This window comes from Dendronephthya gigantea, unplaced genomic scaffold, assembly GCF_004324835.1.
Source record: "Dendronephthya gigantea isolate DGI-Jeju-01 unplaced genomic scaffold, DenGig_1.0 000037F, whole genome shotgun sequence".
NCBI lineage: Eukaryota > Metazoa > Cnidaria > Anthozoa > Malacalcyonacea > Nephtheidae > Dendronephthya > Dendronephthya gigantea.
Genome location: NW_021163047.1, coordinates 680433 through 699322, shown reverse-complemented (window position 1 = coordinate 699322; position 18890 = coordinate 680433). Strand labels below are relative to the sequence as shown.

The window sequence follows — 18890 nt, the reverse complement described above, 5'->3', positions numbered from 1 at the left end:
AAATCGTCAGTAAATTTTTGGGACTAGTGACGTTTATAGAACTATATGAAAATATCAGATTCAGTCACTTTATAGTCAGTTAGACAAATTCACGTAATGAACGCTAATGGATCAATTCCGTTGAAATACAGATTTCTGATTATGTAATGTAAGAATATTTTTTCTTTAATACTTTTAATAGCATATAGCATAGAGGCTGGCATCGTGAAGCTCATTGAGACGTTGAGAGTACACATTTTTTCAACAATTTTTGGTCAATTTTCGCCTATTTAGCGATATGGAAATGCCTGAATCGAAATTATACGATTATTTACCAATGCTTAGTTATTATATAGAATACTCAAACACGTTGAGTGGGGAATGTAAAAACATGATTCGTTTAAACGTTTTTCACTAAAATAATTATGAAAAACACAATCATTCACTTTGACAACTACATACCAAATCATTACTGCTCGTATGAAAATCGTTTCCTGCAGGCTTAGTCTCAGCAATAACACGAGTTGGTCCTCCAGTTCCGCCCTTGATTTTCATCGGCATCACGTAGACAACGGCACCTTTCACTGGAAGTTTCTCAATATTGGCGACACTTTCGAGACAATAGATATTGTTTCCGAGAAAGATTTGATGTGCTGGAAAGGTTGTAGATGGTCCAACGTCATAAGAACGAGCATCAGTACCAACTCCTTTTATTTTCCGCTCGTCAACTAACCATTGAGCTGTAGCATTCGCAAAGCCTAACAAATCGTTAAAGCAGATCATATTAATCTTAGACATTTAAGAAAAAAGAGGAGTAAAAAGGTGTCGTGGATGGAGGGTCGCGTCTTTGGCCTGATGGAAACACGGACTTCGACCAATCAGAACACGCGTTATATAAACATACATATGCTATTTTATAATGAAAATTACGAAATGGAATAGATCTTTTTCATAATGACGTCACTGAAACGCGGAAAGTCTGATGTTCAAATTTCGTGGAACATCAGACTTTCCCCGTTTGACGTCGTTATAGGAAAGGTCTATTATGATAACATTTGTGTGATTTCATAGATTAGATTTCGCATTTAAAACAACTCACTATTGTACGTGCATTATAGAAAATCCGCTTGGGTCCCAATTTAGAGAGTAGATTTGCCTGCAAAGCTTGCGTCTCATATATTCTCAATTTTCATGATTGGCAATATTAAGAAATCCCAACAGAGCTATCAGCACTTGCAGATTCAATGGAATGTTCGTTGTCATCACTTTGTCATCGTCATTTCGTGCATGTGATGGGAATTCAATTATGGAGAGGCAAGGTGTTATTAAAAATTAATGATGCATAAGTCAAAAGTCGCTATAATTTAATACCTGGCCAATGAAAGCTGTCATTGCTGTTCTCCTTTTTTCCCATGTATTTCTCATAGTTTTCCCAGTGTTTTCCAAGTCCAGTCAAAATGAACACAATGCTTCCATCAGGAATCCTTCCGTGTTTCTCTTCCCAGTTTTTTAAGTCAGGAACAGTCAATGCATAGTCACGATCATTTAACGTTTGTTCAGTAATGTCCACAACGATTGCTTTTGCTATCAAATCTTTAGGTGGGATTTGATCCACCGAGGGTTTTCCTTTGAAGAAGTGAACTGGTGCATCCATATGGGTGCCGGTGTTTTCGTTCAAATGAATATCGTAAACAAGCATGAACGGAGCGTCGAGAAATGGTCCGCGGTGAAACAGTGAGATGCTGAACGGTTTTATACCAGGAAAAGTCACGGAGTTGTTTTTGTATGGAAAGCTCATATCAATCAACTCACTGCTGACCAGAAACAAAACATTACTAAGAAATAATAGCGATACAGTTTTCAAAATTGCCATCCTTGCTACGAGCTTAAAGCATATTAATGCGAATGAGCTTATCAAACCGTTTTTTAAGGGCACGACGTCACCTAGCTTAAGTGTGTCAAGAATGTAAATCTGATCTTTCTTAATCTGATTAAGATTTTTGTGGCACAAAAATGTGATTTTTTTGCAACACAACTGTTTATCATGTATTTGAAGTTTTGCTCCAAATAAAATAAGAAGGAATTATATTCGTTTTACCACATTCCCAAGTCAACTGATTGCATGGAATTTTTAATTTCTGTTGGAGAGTAGGCGCTACACTTATAGTTCGCTAAAAGCCTTCCATAAAAAAATCCAGCATCAAATATCTAAGATAAGTAGTAAAAATTATACGATAACAGCATGCAGGATATCATGAATGTTTAATTCAATTTTCAAAACACGCGAATAATTTCCTATCACAAAAGAAAATTATGCAGTCTTGTACTTTTTACATTCGAGGAACCTTACGAAGCTATTTACCGATTGTTGCTGCATGAAAGGCTTGAAAAATCATCCTTTATAAATTTTAAAACAACGTTTGCATGCGTCTTGCGGAATATATCACGCCTTTCAATTCAAATCCCGCGTGAAACACGTGCGTGACCGCAAGGCAAGATAAAGCCCGTTTGAAACCGGGAGTACGGGAACGATAACACTTCGCACAATGCACAATGCACGACGAACAATGCACAATGAAGCCCGATTGTTGTTAATTATATAATCTAACAAACTTGTGGTTATATTGGTCGAAAGTCTTGAGCTGTTCCCCCATTCAAGGCCACTTCGCTTCAAATGTGGTATAACAACTGCCGATAAATTAGACCCACTTATCGACATTTCAGTGGCCTAAGTGCGTTCGCCAGGAGAGTTAGTATAATTATAATACCATGATCAACTGTCTAGACGAAGTCCCTTCAAAAAGTCGAAACTTTAAGAAGTGTTTTTGTCTATTTAGGCAGTTGTTATACCATATTTGAAGCAAAGTTGTTTGAAGACGCTGCCATGCACGTATACATATAGAAAAGCTTTCTATTTTCTGCGGTCATAATATCATTAAGGTTGCCAGGACCAGTAGAAAGAGATGAGTTGAAGCTGGGTTGGTTAGAGCTTGGTCTCTACAACTGCAATCGTACACAAATACTAAAAGATGCGATTGAGAAATGCAGCGCGATGTGACGGGATGCGAAAGAACACCATTTGTTGTTCTTGAATTAGTATAACAAATCAATAAAACCTCGCTGTATATTGTAGCTGCTGTTTGATATTCAGTGTAGGTTTTACAACACTTGAGATCTTTGGATAATCGTACAGTGCATGGAGCGGAATTACTTGTTTTTTAAAGGTGTTTTTCCAGATCTCTGGCTCTTCCCGAGACTTCAAAACCTGGTCCATTTTCGACTCGTCTGGATGATTCAAGCTTATGCTCTCCGACTTTTATCTTGAGACTTCAAAAGCTGATGATTTTCAACTCTTCTTGTCGTTCGACACTAAGATTTTCAAGCTTGTGGATCCTCAGTTTTTCTCTAATTCTCTTCCCTTTGTCTCGAGCTTCTAACCCCCCACCTCTTGCTTCGTGAGTGAAATAATTGATCTTCGCTATAAATTTCCTTTTACTGAAGATCTGGCAATGAATATTACTCAGTGTTCTGGGAATTGAACCCAGAGGCCAGTAAATTCTAAGGTGGTTGCAGTGAAATTTTCAGTTTTTATCCTAATTTTCAACTCTAATTTCTCTTATCCAAAATACAGTTGCGTTTTAATTGCCATGCATCGAGGCAAAAATCAAGAAAACTATGTCCTGAATCAGTGATAATTAGGAATAGTGCAAACATTGTTTTTCTGTCAGAATTATCAGCAACGCTTCATGATCACAATAAAAAAACCGGTCACTTTGGCCCCAAACATGGACACTGTTTTTTTAAGGAGGGAAACCGGAGTACCCGGAGAAAAACCCTCCACCGAAATCGAAATGCCGGAGTTCCGAAAACCTAATCCGAAATAGCCGCAGTTCCGCAACCTATAGGGGTCCCCCCCAAGTTAACTATAGTTACATAATAAGTTTAAATATTACACATAGTGCAATTTACAACTATTTACAAACTACAGCCTGAAAAAAAGAACATGATGATTATTAATTTTTCAAAAAAAAAATCGCTGCTCCATTAATATTTTACCGCCATATTTGAAGGTTGAAATGGGAATAAGCGCGCGCAATGTCCGTCGTGTCAGATAAACCCAGATGTGGATTCTCAATCATGGCCTTAACCTAACTTAACCTATGGTGCATCCTATATCGCACCCTAGTGATCCTCCACAAACTGGGTTGCATGCTCTTATATGATTGTCCGTTAGTCAAACTCCCATCCAACCTTCGCAGAGACAACATTTTAAGCCTAAAAATGTCGCTCTTTTTTGCATGATAGTGCGTCGCATACTTTAACGAATTTTCATTCCGACGTCAACACAATCTCATGTTTCCGCAGAATTACGATTTGTTGAAGTATTCAAAGTACCATGTATCGAACATCACGGATTTCAGTGTTTCTTTCATTCTTTTTTTTGCCGCATTTTTTTCCAGCGCTGCGTTTTAACGGTCTGAATGATCTGGATCATGCACTGAAGTCGTTGTCGGCCGAAACAGAGATTAAGAATTTGTACCAATTGTTTTTTAATCGTCTCGTCAGTAGTTCCTAATTCAGACCGTGCGAACTCCACTTACTCCGGCGAAGATTTAAAGGCAAAAATCTTCATCCGAAAGTGCGCGGCGCGCAGCTGAAGACACTCCGTTCCATATTATCGAAGAACAATACAGAACAGGTGCCTCAGCGCGAAAGATCATTACAACATGGTACTTGGCGCCACAACAATTTTTCAAATAGAAAAACGCTGTTAACGACGCTTATAACGTGTACGCCATGAGACAGTTTTCAGTTTAGAGTCCTAAGTGAAAAATATCTTGGAGCACAACGTTAACCGAACGCGCGCACTACGATACCGCTCGTCTGACTGAAGATCAAGAACAACCATGCAAAGTTTGGAAACAAACAAATATCGAAGCTGTGCTTGATCTTCCTCAGACGTTCCTGGTGGTTTGAAAGACTGCGCGCGCTGCTTTTAAAGAGTCGTCGTCGATTACCAACTTGGAATCTGAATCCGCCACTCTTTTTGCGCGGCCGAAATCAAAGGCAACTCAGCCATGCAATTTTTCATCCTATCATTTTTTATTTCGTGAAAAGCGCCATCATTATGATGGTCATGATGCACACATGCAGCTAGTTTTTGAGGTAAAAATATGTGCCAAACTTAGTTGAGGTATCATGCAACTAATTTAAAACCTCGCACATGCGACCGAGGAACATGCACTAAGAATTAAACCTCAACTTTCAATGTGAATATTATTAATTCACTTGATTTCATGTTAGATTTGAACTTGAAAAATCATGCAGCAAGATTTTGAAATTTCATTATGGCCATTTTTTAAACTATGGCTCATCGCACAACGACATCAATTGCATTTTACACACGAGCTCGAGAATCAAATTTTACGAATTAACCTGCACCAACTTTACTGATCTCGAAATGTTTTGTTTTGCATGCGGATATTCAAACAGACTGTTCATACTTTTACATGCAATGCCAAAAGGTGGGGATTGATCAACTCCGTGTGTAAATACATTTGACTAAACCACCAGGAGATCTCAAACCAGGACTCAACAATAGCCTATTTGATTGAAATTCAAAACTTAACTGGAAGTCCTGGATTCGAGATTGAACTACAGTAGCTATAGAAGTATAGTATGAACCTGAGAGTAGTCATCATCTTCATCTGTCATCTCATCTTTGGTTGTCGTCGTATTGCTGGTCGTGGATCGGTGGTCGTCGTATCGTCTTCGGTCGCCGCGTCGAAATCGTCGTCCGTTGAACGCATCAATCATGATTTGCTTCGTCTTTATAATCTGCTTTTAAGTCAAAGCCGTGTTCAGTTCGTCTTCGCAGCTCGTGTTTTAGAACTTCAGTTCGTGTTTTAGAACGCAACACAACATCCAGTTTGAAGTAGAAATTGATCTTTTAATGATGTAAATTAGCGTTAACGATCACTTCTCTGGCGTTGAAAGATCATAAATCACATTAGTTTAGTGCGTTTTGATGCTGGACCAGTAACATCTTTGGAATATTCAGTTTCAGCCATTGGAAAGTTATAATCAAAACAAAGTTGATTTCTTCATTTCATCCAATATATTGTTCACACGTTGTTAATCCATGGCCGACAACTTTGTTCAATTTCGATCTTTTATCACAACTTGATGCTTCATGTTAAGATTGGATGTAGAGGCACTCCCAATGCGCACGCAAATGCATATTTTGCCTAATTTTTGCTTTAAAAGTCAATCGATTATTGAGAAAATTAATAATGGCCTTCTATTCTCTGGACTGTTTAAGTGGATATTTTTAGACACAGTCGCGAAACAACCCAATTCTATCCCTTAGTTGCTCAAAAATTATTTATTTTTTCGATTTTTTTTATTTGAAACCGATGCAGACTAAAGCATTATATACTGTAAACCTCTTGCAAAGATTGTTTGTCATGCGCTTAAGTTTAGGCGCTCACGGGAGCGGATAGTTTTGCCTAAAGATAATGCTTCAACTCAGAAATACAAATGAGGGGCCCCTTTCACCCGTATTTCCTTTGTTAGAAGCGGGCAAGTTAAATCTAACTTATACTTTACGATCGAAAGTTGAAACTCAAGGAAGGTTGACAGAATATTATGAAATAGTCGAGGCATCACATTGCATGCTTCATGAATAATGTTGGTATCAAATGCCAAACAAAAGGCGAAAATGTTCCCTGAAGAAACGACTCGTGTTTTTAAATGAAAACCGTGAGCATATAGCAAGGTCTGGAAACAAATACATAGTGTTCACAAGCATATAGCAAGGTCTAGAAATAAATGCATACTGGGTGATCACAAGCATATAACTTGATCTTATGCGAGTCTAGGAGAAGACCGCAAGCATATAGCAAGGGTCTGGGAACGAGGGCAAATGCCAATCAAAAGAACATCTCAAAAGACTCAAACAAGAAAGACTTCAATCTGGCAAGTTTATAAGAATCATTCCATCGCTGTACATAGTGGACCTTCTGCTCAAATTCCAAATACCTTTGAGGTTCCAGATGTGCTGTTGAAGTACGAGCCTTCATGAATACTCCAGTAGCTTTGCAGTTCAGTTGCTTGCACCAAAACACGCTTCGGACGCTCGGCTGCATTGCCGACTCTCCCCGAATGCCAGTCGGGCCCACAGGCCTCCCGAAAGATGAACATACGAAGGGCGGCGCCTCCCCTCACATGCACACAACTGACACCCGGGGAAAATCAACATCACAGTCGGACATTCAAAGCATGCTCCGGTACAGGCGACTGAACTGCGAAGTCACTGGAGTGTTCACAAAGATTCCTACTTCAAGAGCACAACTCAAACCTCGAAAGCATTTAAAATTTGCACAAAAAGACAACAATGCACAGAAATGAAATAACCCTCATGCCCTCACCCCATTGAAGTCTCACTTGCTATCATCAATTTCCTTGCCCTTGAAAGTGGCACATGCAATTTTAAAGTTGAAACATTTTTCACACTTTCGCGCAGTTAGGGATTTCCTCTAGTCACCTTTCTTAGTTTCTTTCTCTTGACGATAAGCGAACGATTCAATTCTTTCTAAAAATTGAAAACAGAGAATTTATGAGGAATTATACATGTATGCCCCCTTTAGGGTGGTCTTATACTGAAAAGATCATGATTTTATTCTGTTCTTCTCACTGAAATGTACGGGTTGGTGGACAGTTTTTAAACGAAAATGGTCCTTGCAAAGAACTGTGGCACTTTTATACCCGCATCCAGTCAACATTCGCTTTGTCGAAACACCGGCCTTTTGCGAAAACCTTTGAATAAAAACTGAATTACGCGCCGACTTTATACGCTTCGCGTCTCGCGTCTCTGTAAAAACGTCTCTATATGCGAATTATGGACAGAATTGCCCCTTTTAGACGAAGGTGAAACTTCCTTGCTTGGATGTAAAATCGGCTGTTGCAACTCGAGGTGCATTAAACTAAGGCTCAAAGTGTTACAAAGGGTCTAAGCCCAATATATATCACGATTTAGGACGCAAAGTCATTTTGAAGGAAAGAGAAAATTGTAAGAACTCATCACGCATATTATATATTAATTTATCATGAAAAACAACTTCTCAAAGGTATAATTACATTCCCACAGAGAGGTATTGATAAAATCAAGTTAACGTTTGACACGAACTAACCTTACACGTGGTCACATTCCCTCAGAATTCAGCGTATTTTTTCAGGATTCTCGCTCTAAAATGATAAAAGAAGGCACATATGAGTTACAGTAAACTTAATATGGGAAAACTAGTGGACTAATAATAAAATTAGGTTCAAAAATCGAATAAAATCGGTCTATTTGGTAGCAACCGGCAATGCTAATGTTTGCCGTTCAAATTCAACAACATGCGTTGACCGTGGCGGAGAGCATTCATTATAGATCGATTACTTTTGAATAAATACCTGTAGACACATAGCCATAAACACCGCTAACAAGATAAGACGACTTGTTAGTTCATCATGAAACGTTCGCTTCTTGAGGGTTTAAAGAGTTCTTCCCAGAGTACTTGCCAAAACAACTTTTCCTGACAAGGAAATGTTCAAAAATGACTTTCTGCATCAAAGTTCGCCCAACTCCATGCTGCAAAGTTTCTTCCTACGTCATCAAAATTTTCATCCTCCGATTGGCTGCAGAGAACAATTTAATTTAAGCTTATTGTTTTTAACAGGACGAGACCAAGAGTGATTTGCATTTTACGCATAAGAGATTCGTTTCTGTTAACTAAACAATAAACAAAATTATGCATAATTTTATGTTGAAATCTGTTTTACGAGTCATAATTTGGGCTGCTTTCCACTGTCGCGCTTTTTTACGCGCGGAAAATTTGAAACGCTTCCATCAAATTGTTATTAGGGAGAATTAGCATGCCCGAAGACGTGAACGTCAAAGACGACGTGAAAATGGCGAGTGAATGTATTGGCATGTCCATATTTGAGCGCATCGCGCCATTTATTCGGCATTTTCACGTCGTCTTTGACCTAAATCGCCTATTATTTCACAAATGGATTTTACAATATGCGTAAAACCAGGTTCTTTCGATTTATTCGACTAACTTTTTTAATTATGTCATATGAGGCTTTAATTAGACTTTTACGTACGTGCACGTCCGTAGTAAAAAAGGCGACAGTGAAAAGCAGCTCTTTATCATTGGAAGTCGCTCCAATTGCACACCAAAGCACGCTTCACTCCCTGAGCGCGAGATTCACCGGTTAAATATTAGGTCAGGTCCAGGTTCCTAGTGTGACCGCATTTTCCGGATGCATGTGACAGTGTATGTAGTGCGCTTGCGGCATACCAACCATGTATTGACGAACGCGTAAACAAAAACGCGGGGAAAAGGGCACAGAGTACTTAAAGGATACAGAGCTGGATCTAGTTTACCCACTTTTGTGTGCGCATGCTCAGCAAGTGCCATTTTTAGTATAATAATTCTGCAATTTATCTTAAGTGCGCAAAACGCTATATAAATGACGATATTTTAAAGCTTCAATTAAGGTGGCTCCCTAGGGTTTTGAGAATTTTTTTAAGTGCAGGTTTGATGATGCAGAATTAAGCACCAACATTGTAAACTATAGATTAAAATTAGCTTTAACGTATTGAGTACCATGTTTGAAATAAGAAAATATTGATTGGCCAATCATAGAAGCTGTTGCCATGGGAACAATGACGTTTCAATATGGCCACCAATTATCATTAAATTACGATTATTTCACAAACCCTTCGGTGAAATGTCTTCTTTTTCCACTGAAGATTTTTCCAGATGGTTAGTAATTGACAGGACAATTTTAAGAAAAAGTTATCGATACAAAAAAAATTAAAGGGGGAAAATATGGTTTTACGCAATTAAAAAAAACCTATCGATAGCTTTCTTTTAAAATTGTCCGGTCGTTTACTAAATGACCTGCAAAGCATTCGGTGAAAAATAAAAAAAATTCACCGAAGGATTCACGAAATAATTGCAATTAAATTATAATTAGCGGCCATATTGAAACCTCATTGTTTCCATAGCAACGGCCTGCATAGTTAATCCGTCAACAGTTTCTCATCTCTGACGTACTCCACAGTATAATCAAAAGTATTATTATATACCACTTGTCAAAGTTTGGTGTTCGTAGCGTTTCATTGGTCGAGAGCGAATCACGTGAGAGTGACGAAATTTTGATGTCGCCCGCGCGACCCCCAGCAGGGGGAAACAATGCATTATTTCATGGGAAATAACAACTTTAATCACGTGCTGCACTCGTGGACATCTGACCTTTAGTTGACATTGGGCTAAGTTGACCTTCGTCCTTCGCAGCGTTTGTTTCTTTATTTGAAATTACATGTTTTATAAATAAACATTTCGTTGTTTACTTCGTTGTTTAGTTTTTCTTTGACAAGTGGTATACAATAAAAAACTTATTTACTGCGACCTCAGAAAACATTATGTTTAGTGGACCCTCGACCGTCGATATTTCACTCGGCTTTGCCTCGTGAAATATCGACAGGTCTCGGGTCCACAAAACATAATGTTTCCTTCGGTCGCAGTAAATAAGTGTTAATTATTGATCTTTAGTCTGCAATATTGGCGCCTAATTCGCCACAACAAACCTACTATCTAGAATTTAATGTTTGAGCAAGAAATTCCAAGCTGTTTTGAACCACTGAGCTATATAATAATTCCTGGAGGACCGGCTCGTCATTTTTCGGTAACTTCGCCGCCATCTTTTTGTCGCCAAAAACATGGCGGACTTCGCCCTTCTGCGCAACCGCAGAAGCTCTGCTGACGCCACATGGTTCCTTTTGGCCATGGTATTTACCACTGACCGGGCTCAAATATGAGCCCGCTACAAGGGTGTTCTCCCCCCTGGATTTAGTAAACAACAGATTCTCCCCCCTGGCCTTTATAAAAAAAATTCCCTTGAAAACTTGTTTTGTTTTTCTGAAATATAAAGTCATGAAAACATCATTAATTGCATTTTTTTTAAATATAAAGCGTTTTTTTTAAGATGAATACAAGTCGTAGATGCTGTTATTGCCAACGCAAGAACAATTGTATATTAAAACGTCAAAAATTGTGGACAAAATTGAAGATTTTAATTCTGACACGAACTGACAGGTGTTTTTTTTATATTTTCATTATTTATACATTCCTATAACAAATGCTTGAACTTTTTGGCACTATTGTCGGACATTTTGGGGACAACTGGATATTTATGGACATCAATTAGACTTTTTTAAACCCTGCATGAACAGCAGAATTACTGAAAGTATGCAATTAATAATGTTTTCTTGAATGTCTTCAGGACAATATATCTAGGTACAATACTGGATATTTATGGACATCAATTAGACTTTTTTGAACCCTGCATGAACTGCAGAATTACTGAATTCAATTAATAATGTTTTCTTGAATGTCTTCAGGACAATATATCTAGGTATAATCCAAAGAAACAGAGGCCAAAGCTCAGGGGCAAGATGCTTGGCAGCTGACTAAGTGCAAGAGTATAGTTTCAACCATGAGTCATATTTGCATAATATACTTTTCATTAAGGTCATCAGCTTAATTGTACCTCAATGGGCTATAAAAGTTTTCAATAATATCCAATTGCACCCCTGGACCCCTGGTCTTATTAATAAATAATATTCATCCCTCCATAGACTCAATTACTCCTGATTAGCCCATTGAATTTAGCCCTCTTGAAGTTTGATATACCATAAACAGAAACTTATAAAAGAGGCTGCAGATTGAAGATACATTTCTCACACAGTGCATTTTATATTTATTTCCTTTGTAAATATAACAATGGTTTTAAAAATAACAGCCAAAACAAAATCAGATAACATGGTAATCAAGGATAACAATGCAGATTCATAACAATGTGTATAATATGCTTAATACATCTCAGTTCAATGTTCCCACAAATTGCATGACAATTAGTTAATAAGCCATCTCTAGCTTGCTTTATTTCATAGCATCTTCATCCTGAAAAATATAAATGGAAATATGATCAAGATTTATTCACAAGGTGCAAGAAGTTAAAAAATCAATTAATATAAGCCATGATAATTGATTTGAATTTGACAAGGCAAACAAGATAATATATTAACTAGGTTTTAACAGTCACCATCATCAGAGCTTGAAATTTACACTGTTTGCAGCAATTACTTTGCATTACTTTGCATCAGCACCCACTCAGCACTTTTGTCAGTTAGATCATGTAATTATTGCTTGAATCTAATAGACTCACTGAGGGGAAGGTTTACCTATTTACATTATTGTTTGTTATCATGAAAACAAAATAGACCAAACTTAAAGATTGACATTGCCAGGAATTTAATTCCTTCTCCACACAAGTCAAGAAAAATGATAAAGTTTGACTGTTTCGTCTGTTTGAGTATATAACATTGCACATGTGCCAAAGTTCTAAAATAGTATATTTGCTGTTTGTACCATAAGTTTTGATGGATTTATATGGCTCAGAGCCTTTGGTAATCATTTTATATTCGAGTCCAAAGGCAAAAAACTGAAATTGTTATAAAAACCGGCTTACCTGGATGCCATAAAATAACAGCCGAATGAGAAAAATCATTCCCCCGATAAGTGAATTAAGCCATTCACAACGTCAGACGCAGAGCACGAAGCTACGTGTCCTTTCCATTTGTTGAACAGGGAAAAAGAGAAACACTTTTTAAGTCTTTTATCCATTTTATATGAAAAACAAAAAATATGTACAGAAAGCTGAAAATATTTTCATAAAAACCAGGAGGGAGATGGACACAGTTTTTCACCTTGTATCGCGGTGTGTCAGTGGTAACCACCATGAGCAAAAGGAACCATGTGGCGTCAGCAAAGCTCAAAATCCGCCATGTTTTTGGCGACACGATTTGGCAGCGAGCCGGTCCTCCAGGAATTATTATATAGCTCAGTGTTTTGAACATTTCAGGCACTTTCCGAGCATGCGCAGTTGGTCACTTTTACGCCATATTTTATTAATTTCTGTATATGTATCTACTCTAGTAAATTATCAGTGAGGCAAAGCAAAGTTCTGGCGAAGTTGAACATTCTTCTTCATTTTAATACGGTACGTATTCATATTACATTTGGCACCGTCAAATAAAGAACATGTATTGCCATCAGTTCGTCCTCTTTAAGTTGTATTATGTGCTGCTGATACAAAGCAAGCCTATGGCTATGAAAATATTCAGTTGGTCAATGGTGTCGCAGACTTGATGGGCTTAGCAGTAGTTTAGGCTTATCTCATACATCCCAAATGACGAAAGCTGAAGTCGAAGTGGCACATGATTAAGCCTGTCACGGTTCTTTATCTAATGGCTATTTGATGATGGAATCATAGACAATCCAGAAGACATTGTCTTCTGGATTGTCTATGATGGAATCACGTCGTACAAATTTACAATTTATACAGCTTGTGCTGCACTTTCCACATTGCCCTTGCCATGCAATTGATGAACTTTAAGCAAATTGCGGGTAAATATAATACACTAGTTTAAGGACGTTGTATGCAAGAGAAATAATGGCTAATTAAGGACACATTAAATTTTTGTATACATTTCTCTAGTCTGAAACTGCAGTCAAACAGTTATTGTAAAAGTTGTAACACTCAACCAAGGCTCAATTTTTTATCATTTGCACATCAGAAATGGTATGTTCATTAAAAAGGCGTCTTAACCTTGCATTAAATGGATATCAATGTCCCCTTGTTGCCTGGTTCCAATATAATACTGGCACATTTATACTGTAGACTCATATAGATTGTTAATTTGATATTAAATATACTAATTAACTTTACTTTTTATATTTTATAATACAATTTTACCCTCATCAAATAAAATCGCATTCAATTAATTTTGAAAAGTGTAACTCCAATTTTAAAAATGTCTTTGACACATTATAATTACTGGTGTGTTTTAATTGTTAAATATTGATATGTACATTGTATTTGATTTGATCTTCTCACTTGCTCAAGATTCTTACTATGGCCATTGTATAAGCAATGATTGATCTGTGAGAATTGACTCTATATATAGTCAGAATATGATGAATGCTCACTTATATCCATGCTTACCTTTAACTAATTACATAATAGCTGCTGGCAGAAGAGCTAGAGTGCCAAGCCTCTCCCAGAGGTCCTTTATTGAGTCCACAAAAATTACACAAAATCACTGGAAGCAGTGATTAAAGTGCAAAAAAAAATTAAGTTTAGCACCTGATTGGAAATCCTGAAATAAAGTTGTTTTACAAATTATTGAGTTCAATTTTGTTAGTCACCACCAATTTGTAGATCACTGATGGTAGATCAATAATTCACTGATGGTATACCGATAGATCACTACATTAATTCACTGATATTAAATCACTGATAGTAGATCAATAATAGTAGATCACTGATGGTATATCACTGATTCACTGATTAGTAGATCACTTAATTCACTGATATTAAATCACTGATGGTAGATCACTGATAGTAGATCAGTGAACTCAATAAAATACATACAAAGACTGGAATCATAACTGCAGGCCGATATTTAGATTTAGGACCAGCACCAGTTTTGTTAATTAATGATAATTGCCAGTCTGCCAATTATCAACTGCATAGACATGAACTAGCTACAGTTGCATGTCCCTCATTTCACCTTCAAATTGCCTATAGCTAGCTAAAAGATTGTGTCTAAGTTATCATTCCAGTTCACATGCAGTTCTCTGGTAAATCTATTGTGTAATTAACTCATTTACGTTAAATTGAATTGCCTGTACTGTGTCATACCATTATTCCCTTGCAAAGAATAATGGTCTTTGTGGTCAGATGCAAGTAGCTGTTACACGCAAGTTATATTACCTTTTTAACAGAAATTTATTAGTCTAGTTTTATCCCTTCTTTTAGACTTTATGGCTGAATCATTACGAAGTCAATTTGAGGAACATTTGAGATGTGCTATTTGTTTAGAGCAGTTGAAAGACCCAAAAGTCTTGCCTTGTTTACATTCTTATTGTCATGACTGTATTGCAAAACTTGATATGAAAGATGGTGTGTTAAATTGCCCAGAATGTCGAACAACAGTTGAGGTATGATTATACTATAATACGGTTTACACTTATTAATATTAATGTATGTAAGAAATATTAAAAGTATGAGATATTATAACAATAGATTTGATGTTCGCAGGCATTAATGTGTTCAGAGTCAGGCCGAAAACATTTATGTCCAAGGCCAAGAACATCAACTGTATTACGGTACTATTATATTTAATTTAAAGGGCAATTTTTGTATAAAAAATTGGATAAACACTTTCTTCATTCTCCTGATTGGCTTAGATCAGCGGGCTAAAATATATTTCAGCCCGCAAAATACACCGCAATGCCCGCCAAAGTTAATATAATACACGTTTTGTCCTTTCATTTCTGCCTACATTTAGTTTAAATTCATATTTTTATGCCTAGTTGAGTAGTGGCGACTTGCTAAAGAAAATACGCCGATATTCTTTTCACATCATCCACATTAAGTATTGCTTCAATTTCGCTCGTAATATTTAATATCTACTGTATCATCAGTTTAGCTTCTGTATTTCCGCTGCTAAAATGAATTACCTTTCAAGTTTTTGCTATTATTCACCATATATTTGCTATGAAACTTAGATAATTATTACATTCCGCATGCATTGTTATACTAGCGTCAACAAGCCTTGATCCCAAGCAACTTTTTATTGCATTGGACGACTTGCGCTTTAGACTAATTTCTTACCTCGGCGATAAAAAGGACATTTAATTTCTGAAAGAGCTTACTAAAATAACTGCCAAGTTTGACTGCGAATTGTTGTAAAATACGGAATATAGCCATGCGAAGTTGTCGATTTTTGTATACTAAATTAGTTACACATTTCCGCACGTAATACAAAAGTATACTAAATTTGCCAACTTCGCATGGCTATATTTTCCCTATTTTACAAAATTTCGCAGCCAAACTTGGCAGTTTTACTAATTTAAGTAAGATCTTTCTAGCTGGGGTGATTTATTTGCCTCTAGTTACTTCAATCAAAGTTAGTCTATTGCGCAAGTTGTCCATTCGGTATTCCATTTTACCTATTTCGATGCAAGTTCATTAATTGCGCATAGCAGACTAAATATCATGCATGGCTACAATGGCCGGTACTGACAATGTGCATGATTTGATCACGGTACATTTTTTGAGTCCCTTTATAATCAGAATTTAGCTAAAAGTAAATGATCCATTTTTAGGTTCCCAACCCCCCGGACGTCTCATTCTTGCCTACGAATTTTTTTGCGAAAAACCTTCTCGCAACTGTGTTGTTGGCTGCGGAATCCAATTCGGGAGATATTATCTGTGAAAATTGTGATAGTAAAGAGCTGCCAGAAACTAGATGTCGACAATGCACACGATATCTTTGCAAATTTTGCACTGAAGCACACAAACGATTTCGGGACACAAAAAATCACACTTTGAGCACATTGGACGAGTTAAAAGATAGCAAAATACCCGTGATCACCGAAACTGATCGATGTCCTAAGCATGAAGACGAAGTTCTCAAGCTTTACTGCAACACATGCCAAGAAACAATATGTCGGGATTGTATTATTATAGATCACCATCAACATGATTTCGTGTTTGCCCGAGACGTGTTTCAAAAAAAGAAGGACGAATTGTTTGAGTTGGTTGGGGAGGTAAACGTGAAAAAGAGCGAGTTTGGGGACAACTTGGCTTATCTTAAAGAAGTGGAAAACAACTTTCATGAAGGCAAAGTCAACTCAGTAAAAAAAATCCATGAATATTTCGAGGGCTTGGGTGATGTTCTTGAGAAAGAGAAAAATAAATATTTGGAGGAAGCCGAGATCCTCAACGTTGGCAAGATAAAGCAACTTCATGTTAAACAAGAAGAATTAGAATTGAATATTGCAAGCTGTGAGAGCGCTGTTGAATTCACCCAGCGAGCTTTTAGCAATGGAAATGATGTGCAAATTTTGAATTTAACAAAGTACATGACACAGTGTTTAGAAAATTTAAAGAATGGAAATGCTGATCAGAGGTCATGTACTGGAGAAAAAATAGAGGTGAATGAATACTCGGATCTCTATGATCGAATGGTGCAATTTCGTTTGATTGATTTTAATGATGACAGCCCAGATAACTTCATCGCCACCCTCACTTCACCTTTGACAGTTTCAGAGAAAGCAGAAGTAGTGATAAAGAGGAAAGATCCCAATAATTCAATTGTGAATAATAGTAAAATTGCGATGATACCATGTTTTCAAGATATCGCAGTAAAAGATGTTTCCATTGAAGATCGTGACGATGGGTCACGTGCTGTACGTTTTACTCCACTGCAATGTGGAACATTAACATTAGTAACGTATATGAATGGTTCATCCCAGGCTTGCCTCACGGCCACAGCAATGGTTCATGACAAAATTGCCTCTATCCGTAGCGATTTTATGCGGGAGTATTTCGGCAATAGACGCGACAGGAGACAGGAGCCTAGTGACGATAGACAGGAGATTAGAAGATTTAAAGGTAGAGGAAGCGATAGACGCCGATAAAGATTTTAGATTTCAAGAAACGAATCATAGTAAAATTCCCTTGTGTGATAACATTGTGCACTTTTTGACCTACAAATGAAGTCTTCGGACTTTAATGAATTCCGACGTCTACACATACTGCATGGTAAATTGCGCACATCGCAAGTTTCACCCCCCATATAGTCAATTCAAGACATCTTAGATAAGTTCTTGTGTATACATATAAGTTCGCCTTGACGCATCATCCGTCTATTAGGGTTGCTTTCCACTGTCGCGTTTTAACACGTACGTACACACACGTAAAAGTTTTTAATTATGCTTTTAATTTTTTATTATTTAACATCTAGGTCAACTAATGCATTCTAAAATGCGTAAAAAACTAAGTTCTACTTATTACTACAAAGATTTATTCACTTCGTTTTTTTAAAGATAACTTATATAAGAATTTAGACTTTGACGTGCGTATGAAAAACGCGACAGTGCATGGAAAACAGTCCTTGTATACGGGGTGGGTACGAACAACAAAATTTTCATCATAAAACGGCTCTTGTACACTCTTTTTACCACATAAATAATTTCCCAATTCCAGTGCAATTTCTCAACGTGTGATATATAATACTGTAGATCGTCTAGATCGTGTGTTTATACTCCAGACGGATCATCCGTCTCTAGTATAATTCGGGCCAATGTCTGTTGCATGCACTCAACAAGTAAAGTACTACAATCTCAAGCTTCACGAAGAAAATCAAGGTCTTCTTTGCAGTTAATACAATAGGAAAATGCCATATTATAATTGAAAAAGTTGCTGTACATGATTTCTCTTCTGACTGTTAGTGTTGAGAAACAAGATTAGTGACCATGCAGTTGGGTCACTTGGGTGTACTTTTGAATCCCTAGTTACTAATGTATTGTCTTTCTTTTTTATCCTCGTTCGTTTTTTTAAATCTTGTAAGTTGTAGCTTAATAATATTTGTAACATACTCGTAAAATAGTTTAAATGAATCTCAAGATATCAGCGATAGGCAAATACTTATTTTAGATAGTTAAATTTTCGGCTTCTTATTTCCTCGTGGACTCTAGATTTTTAGAAAAATCTACTCTGTCTCGAGTTGTAATTTTTGTAATAACTAAAGATTGTTTTCTTATCGTTCGAAGTTGTTAAATGGTTGCAAATAAAATGTTTATCATGCTCTCAATTCCCATCTCCCAGGCTATCTCTTCATTAATGCTTACTACGTTACTGCATTGAGTTAATTGGAAAAAGAAAATGTCGAGCCAAAGTCGAACCAAGAATATAAAGTTTACTTGGTTTAAACCTTCGTT

At 37.0% G+C, this 18890-nt stretch overlaps 1 protein-coding gene across 1 annotated transcript; it reads left to right on the top strand.

Annotated features, from left to right (window-relative positions):
- The first annotated feature begins 12992 nt into the window (after positions 1-12992).
- On the top strand, positions 12993-18884 carry LOC114526136 (tripartite motif-containing protein 45-like). The gene is made up of 3 exons (XM_028547642.1): positions 12993-13098; positions 14920-15101; positions 16272-18884. The coding sequence occupies exons 2-3, from the start codon at positions 14925-14927 to the stop codon at positions 17586-17588; spliced, it is 1494 nt and encodes a 497-aa protein (XP_028403443.1). The 5' UTR covers positions 12993-13098; positions 14920-14924; the 3' UTR covers positions 17589-18884.
- The last annotated feature ends 6 nt before the right edge of the window (positions 18885-18890 follow it).

What these genes read in the sequence shown, in the direction of transcription:
- LOC114526136 (XM_028547642.1), top strand. Translation starts at nt 14,925, where the DNA reads ATGGCTGAATCATTACGAAGTCAATTTGAGGAACATTTGAGATGTGCT. An exon ending in AATGTCGAACAACAGTTGAG is followed by an intron (nt 15,102 to 16,271) that starts GTATGATTATAC and finishes ATCCATTTTTAG; the next exon opens with GTTCCCAACCCCCCGGACGT.